A 6,984-nucleotide genomic window follows, 5' to 3' on the forward strand; every position below is an offset into this window, starting at 1 on the left:
ATTTTTCACAATTATAAATAACAATTGCTGATTCAAAAACCAAAATTGACATTACAATCATATTTATAACACCATTTTGACAGTGATTCTCAATTATCACTGATTCAAAGTTACATTTCCTTTAAATTTAATCGTAAAATTTTTAAGCGATATACATTTTCAGATAACAATAAATTTAATTAAATGTGGGAAATACTATTTATAGAAATTCCCACGAAAACAGAACTTGCGAGAATCATTTCGCTTCTATTGCCCTCTAGCGGTAAATTAGAAAATCATGTTCACACATTCGTAGTGCCATCTGCGAATGATGTCGAGTGTCGAGTTAGAACTAAATTTGTTTCGAGCTCAGGATGATTTAGCGAAGCTTGGTAACGGGTCGATCTTGGTTCACTCGTGCATGGTTGAGTGTTAAAAAACAGGAGGGAAAGTGAGAGGTTGCACGAGTGTAGTGTGTTTATTCGAGAGTGTCTGGCGAAATTTTTATTTTCGTGACCGTACAGTTGCAGAGGGCAAACTGTTCGTAAAATGCAGTAAGTCTTTAAAACGTATTTCGTTGAATGACATAGGTACGCGTTCAATGCTTCTTTGTCACTTGCTGTCACTTTTAATTGTGCAACCGTGGTCCAATAATGAGATTGCTTTTGAGAAATTCGTAAATTTTATCAATCTACTAAGTGGAATTGCCTTACGTGGAATCCACAAATACACTTTCGCTTTTAACTTCCTGAATGCTTTGTTTGCATTTGCACACATACACGTAGTTTTGGTTTCGATTTCGACGTGTGCACTACATGTACATATGTGTATACAGCTGGTAAAACGTATTGTGATACATATAGCGTTTTGGCGCGTTTGAATATTTGCATATTGTTAATGTCCTTGCGAATGCGTTCTCAACTCATGCCGAACCTTGAGATTTGTATGAAAAGGATTACACGCAAGATAATGAAGAAATGTTATTTACACAAAAAACATTACAATTAATGCATTTGTGGGTATGATTAAGTAACAAAGCAGATGTTTAAATGAACATATTCTTATATGTCACTTTATGTATAATTGTAAATAAAATTATTATATCGAGAAACACTTAAAAAATATACTGATGTAATATCTACATCTACTTGCTTAATAAGCTATATTGAATACAAATGTACAATTTGTTATAAAACATATTTTACTATAGAAAGATTTTTAATTGTAATTGTTAATTCTACATATTTTAAAAATTATAGCAATATTGTTTTTTGTTATACTCTTTATGTTTTCAATATTTTGTTACCTTGATTTAGACATTATCATTTTCATGTAAAGATTCTTGAGATCTTTTTAGTATATGTATGTGAATAATAGTTATTGTACCAAAACATATATTGTTTACAATATAACTGTGATGCAATTAAATGTGATGCAATGTTATGATGCAATATAAATTTTAAACTGGTAGTGAACTAGATTTCATTTGGGTTTGTTGGCTAAAATAATAGTTGAATATTATAATCTTCAATAGTATAATTATTCTCAATACTTTTATTTTTATGCAAAACCATTTATTCATTATTTATTTATTTGTATTCACAAATCTTAATATATGTTTTACTGTTACTGATGACTATTTCCTGTTTTTACAGAGATGGAGTCATTCTTGGAATTGTTTGATCCAGAAAATAACAAAAACACACAAAAAGAGATATGGAACGACTCTGAAAATGAAGGAAATGGAATATCAGATTGTGAAAACTCAAGTGGTGATGATGATCAAGAAGAGAGATTACCACCAGAACCAGAACAGGGTAATATTGAGTATAAACTAAAACTGATAAACCCATCTAGTCAACGATTTGAACATTTAGTTACGCAAATGAAGTGGCGACTCAGAGAAGGCAATGGAGAAGCAATTTATCAAATAGGTATAAAACAGTTTAGCTTCATAAATCATACATAAATACTTTCACCTTTGATTCTGTTTATGCTTATGTTCTTTTCATTTTGTCACATAGGTGTAGAAAATAATGGAAAATTAACAGGCTTAACAAGGGAGGATATGAATGCATCATTGAAAACTCTAAATGATATGGCAGCAAGATTAGGAGCCACTACAAGTATATTACGTGAAAGACTTGCCAATTCTAAAAATAAAAATATGTCTACTCACAGTAACAACAATGAGGAAAGACGAGTAGCAGAAGTGTTAGTAAAAAAGTTAAGAAAAGGAGACAGGGAGGATCAAGATTGTATTGTCGATTTGAGACTTGCTGTTACTGGTGCGCAGGATGCAGGAAAATCAACTCTCTTAGGTGAGAGGATTAGCAGAGGACATTTAAGGTAGAGAAATATACATAGAGTTTACTCTGCTATATTAATTATTTGTCTGATTTATGGAACTGCTACCAAAAACGAATTTTAATCCCATTATGCGTATAGGTGTATTGACCCAGGGTGAATTAGATAATGGTAGAGGGAGAGCAAGGCTCAACATGTTACGACATCTTCACGAAATAAGAACAGGTCGTACATCGTCAATATCGCACGAAATTATAGGATTCGATAGCGGGGGACACGTCTTAAATTACGCAGAAATGGCAACTGCAGAAGAAATCTGTGAACACGCTTCAAAGGTCGTTACGTTTATAGACTTAGCTGGGCATCGGAAATATTTGAGAACTACTGTGCTTGGTCTAACAGGTATAGCATAATTTGGCTTATCTCCAAACATTACATAATTTATCATTACTGAAGAAATAATTTACGATGCTTTTAGGATATTCACCTCATCATGTGATGTTGGTTGTAGCACCGCCTATGAATGAAGCGTCACAAGAACATATGACTCTGTGTCTCACGCTAGGACTTCCATTCTTCATAGTTGTAAATAAAATTGACCTTGGTTTTTGTAGCTTGCCTGAAACCATAAATCAGTTAGAAAGTGCAATTAGTACGCAGGGTTATTCCAAACAGTTAGTGATGTATAATGATTGTGAAATTCCTTGGAATTACGAATCAGATGTGATACCAATTTTTACTGTGAGTTGTGTCACAGGAGAAGGTTTAGAAGATTTAACAAATTTCATCAAAAATTTATCCCCACATGATGTGAATTCTAATTCGGATTCAGAATCGTGTCTTTTTCAAATTGACGAAACGTTTAGGTAGGCTCTACAAATTTTTATCGGAAAGTTAAGTTTTATTTGCAAATTTGATGTATTGGTTATTTTTTACTGCAGGGTAGCGGGTTTGAACGAACCAGTTTTGGGTGGACTTCTTGTGAAAGGAGCAATTGCACCTGGCACTCGACTATTAGTAGGTCCTTTACCAGACGGTAAATTCAGTCCTGTCAAGGTCGTTAGTTTACATCGTAACAAAGCTCCCTGTTGTTTAGTAAGAGCCTCACAAAGTGCCAGTTTAACATTAGCACCGCCAACAAATCGGAGTCCCCCTTTGCCCCATCTTCGACCTGGAATGGTTTTAGTATCACTATGGGACCAGCCACATGCGACATTGTTTTTCCAAGTATGTATAGCGTAATTTAAGGTTTCATATTAAATATAGTGTATACCAGAAAATGTGAGACCATTTTTGAGAGTCAGATTCTAAATACAAGACCAATGAAAAAGGTTCATATACACATATGTCCGGAAACGTCTAGTTTTTTAGTTATACGTTAGTTTATATTGCGTACGGTGTGCATTTTCGGACAGATATGCATTTGAACCTTTTTCATTGTCTTTATACCTAAAACCTATTTTTCAAAAGTGTTCCACCTCTCCTTGCTTTTTACGGGATTTGAGCCAATGTTTTACGCAATACAAAGTAGAGTATATCTACAAATCTAGGCATATGTTTATACATGAATTTTTTTTTATTGTCTACGTATGTAGAGCTTAAAGAAATATGTATCTCACATTCTGCTACAGCCTATATACATATATGTTAATAAAAAAATAACTTCTGTAAATTTTTCAGGCAACCGTGTTAATAGTTTACCATGCCACTGCAATATTTTCTGGTTTCCAAACGACAGTGCATATAGGGAACGTGAGACAGACATGCATTATTAAGGGAATAATGGATGAAAAAGGTAGAGGTTTGCAAACAAACGATACCGCCTCTGTGTTATTCAGGTTTGTCAGTCATCCAGAATATCTGCATGTTGGAATGCGGCTTTTACTTAGAGAAGGTCGTACCAAAGGAATTGGTAAGATCACACAAATATTTCCTTTGATCGGTCAACAGACCGGTATGCAATAAATCAAGTGAGATTTCACATGTAAAAAGTGTCAGACGCTATGAGTCTTTCGTGAAGGTTAGATACAAGAAATTTTGTTATTTTTAACTTTATAGAGTGACATTATGTATCTAGCGTATCTTGAAATTATCCGTGACTTTTTTGGAACAGTCTTTGTAAGAATGTGCTTTGTGATTGTATTGTGAACAGAACGTGAAGTGGATTGTTTTGATGGATATAGTATATGTACATGTACAAGTAGATACTTAATTTGATTTTCTGTATTTTTTGGCTGTTAGAAAATCTAATTGGTCTGTTAAGAATTTGTATCACTGCAGTTAACGTAAAATAATCTAAATAATATTAAGCAGCTATTAAAAATATGCTGTTTATATAGAACTTTTCTGGGAATGTATAAAGACTAAGATCCCTTTTAAAAAGATCTCATAAATTTCTTTATACTATTCATAAAAGAATCATTTAGTATGTTCATTTTGCGTTGAAAAAAGTTATTTTAATTAGTTTGACCTTAACGTTTTGCATATAATGCTCGATACAAAAAATTTTTGGTGGAAACATTCATTATAATAATGTACTGTTTCCTCCCCAAAAAAGAGAAGAAATTTGTGTTGACCATGATTTTGTTTTCAATAAAAGGAGATGTTACAACTTGTAAAAAATAGAATAAGTATTTTTGTGCTCAAATTCTATCATCAAATGATAGATAATGAGTACAGTAGATTAATTTATAAAGTTTTAGAGTTAAAAAGACTCTTCATATTGTAAAATCAAGGACTGTATCTGAAAAGAAAAGTTATATATATTTAATTACATGCGGTTGTATGTTTATACTTGCTTAACTTGAAAACGTTTAGTATTATTGGCAGTTACATATCGTCCATGTATTGAAACACTATATTGTAAATGATTATACAAGCGTCCAAAGTAATACTTTCGATTTATATCTATTAAATCGTAACCAGAACATTGTATCATAAACTGTAAAATATCTTGAAATAAACCAAAAAAGTTTACATATCTACGTTAGATTAATTTTTCTTCATACTTTTCATATATTATGTAAAGCAGTAAGATATACGATAAAGCACAGCATGAAGAAGTAGAAGGATTTGTAAAGACTGTACAGATTTATAGTTCGCGGACTGTCTGCGGTTAATCTGTAGATAGTCTGTAGCAGTCTGTAGACTGTCTGCAGTCCACAAAAAACCGTTAAACGTTTGCGCACAGTCCACAAACATTCATTGATTCTGCTGCGGACACTCACCTGCAGACAACGTCTGTAAGTTTGTATACATAGGGTGTAACAAAAGTACAATGTTAAACCTCTAAAGCAGTGATGCTCAAGAATTGCGGGCTCCTGGCAATAGGATCGCGTTGGGCCTACTGCCGATTTTGAACAATTTTCGAACATTAGAAAAAGTGCATAGACTAGAAGTGTAGGCCCAACGCTGCCCTGAAACAAAGGTTAGAAGACGCATTTGACAACCTAACCTGCGCTGAGGTACGCCTATACCCTCAGAATTTTCCTATAGTGTGCGTCGAATCTTGGGCCCTTGGGCCAAATGGGATTTTAATACTGGTTTCTTTGGCTCAAGACCACAAGATCATTAACTTTGAGACCATTTTTGCTGTGTTCTCATCTGATTTTGAAGTTAAAAATTATATAAATCGATTCGGTTTAACGAAATCTGACTGCACGTTCTTTCGATTTGTTCACACCTTAAAAACTTAACATTGCCCTTTATGTCGCGTCTTCTGCAGGTGACGCTACGTCTTTGAATCAGTGGAGATCTGTAAAAAAGTTTCAGCAAAATTGACCTTGGTCTTAAAATTCAAGGTCAAATTTGTTTATGCTTGCATCGTAGCATTTTACTTACTACGAGAAATCAAATATGTCAAAGGAACCTTGACACAACTATTCTTCTATAAGGGCCAATGCATATCAGCGATAATTTCCTTCCTTCACATTTTATAAATTATACGAGGCATATCATTGATAGTGCCAAATTTTTTTTAGATAATTGTAAATTTTTATCGGAACTATTTAGAAATCGGTGGGTAGGACAAAAATCATCACTTTACTTACTTGTAATCAGAGCTTCTCCAGAACTTACGCCTCTTGACTTTTTTCTGGGGGAAGTAAAGAATATTGTAAATTAATCAGGACAGCTAGCTAGAGTTAGGCAACAATTAAAATTACAAATTGAAAATGTTTTTCGACATCTGAAGGCTACACCAAATATTCACAAAAAAGTTCACAGAAATTTTCAGCAGAAGTTAAGAAACTGTTTACGGAACAATGGTGGCTACATTGAGGCTGGTGATCACCTCGATTACTAAGAGGTATAAATCTCGTTGGTTCTATGTTTTGATAAAGAAGAAAAAATCCAAAACGCAAAAGAGAAACGTTGAAAGCTTTAATATGATTTTATAAGAGAACGGTCTGGTTGCGATCTATGGTTATTTTAACAAATTTGGTCCTCGTAGTGAATGGAAGCATACATATAAGCATAAAAGAATTTGACCTTGAATTTCAAGGCCAAGATCAATTTTGCGACAACTTTTTTCACAGATCTCTACCGATTCAAAAGTGTAGAATTACTTAGAGAAGCCGTCTTACAAAATTTTGTTACACCCTGTACAAGGCTAAGAAAGAGTACGTCGGAGAAAGTCATTGACCTCACCGGATGACCTCAGGAATTAAATTATTGTTAAATATAACCGTAGTGACTAAC

General features: G+C 33.5%; 1 protein-coding gene across 2 annotated transcripts; it reads left to right on the top strand.

The window, feature by feature from the left end:
- The first annotated feature begins 331 nt into the window (after positions 1-331).
- Positions 332-5,264, top strand: LOC143177185 (GTP-binding protein 2). Of its 2 annotated transcripts, none has more exons than XM_076375009.1 (7): positions 332-569; positions 1,635-1,913; positions 2,004-2,300; positions 2,428-2,688; positions 2,765-3,152; positions 3,228-3,513; positions 3,967-5,264. In XM_076375009.1, exons 2-7 carry the CDS (start codon positions 1,637-1,639, stop codon positions 4,249-4,251), a joined length of 1,794 nt encoding a protein of 597 aa, XP_076231124.1. In that variant the 5' UTR covers positions 332-569; positions 1,635-1,636; the 3' UTR covers positions 4,252-5,264. The 2 variants fall into 2 exon arrangements, with proteins under 2 accessions (XP_076231124.1, XP_076231123.1); XM_076375008.1 differs by having other exon boundaries at positions 332-533.
- Positions 5,265-6,984: the final 1,720 nt, after the last annotated feature.

Source organism: Calliopsis andreniformis, chromosome 3 (assembly GCF_051401765.1).
Source record: "Calliopsis andreniformis isolate RMS-2024a chromosome 3, iyCalAndr_principal, whole genome shotgun sequence".
Lineage (NCBI taxonomy): Eukaryota > Metazoa > Arthropoda > Insecta > Hymenoptera > Andrenidae > Calliopsis > Calliopsis andreniformis.

What these genes read in the sequence shown, in the direction of transcription:
- LOC143177185 (XM_076375009.1), top strand. Translation starts at nt 1,637, where the DNA reads ATGGAGTCATTCTTGGAATTGTTTGATCCAGAAAATAACAAAAACACA. An exon ending in AGAAGCAATTTATCAAATAG is followed by an intron (nt 1,914 to 2,003) that starts GTATAAAACAGT and finishes TTTGTCACATAG; the next exon opens with GTGTAGAAAATAATGGAAAA. An exon ending in AGGAAAATCAACTCTCTTAG is followed by an intron (nt 2,301 to 2,427) that starts GTGAGAGGATTA and finishes TTATGCGTATAG; the next exon opens with GTGTATTGACCCAGGGTGAA.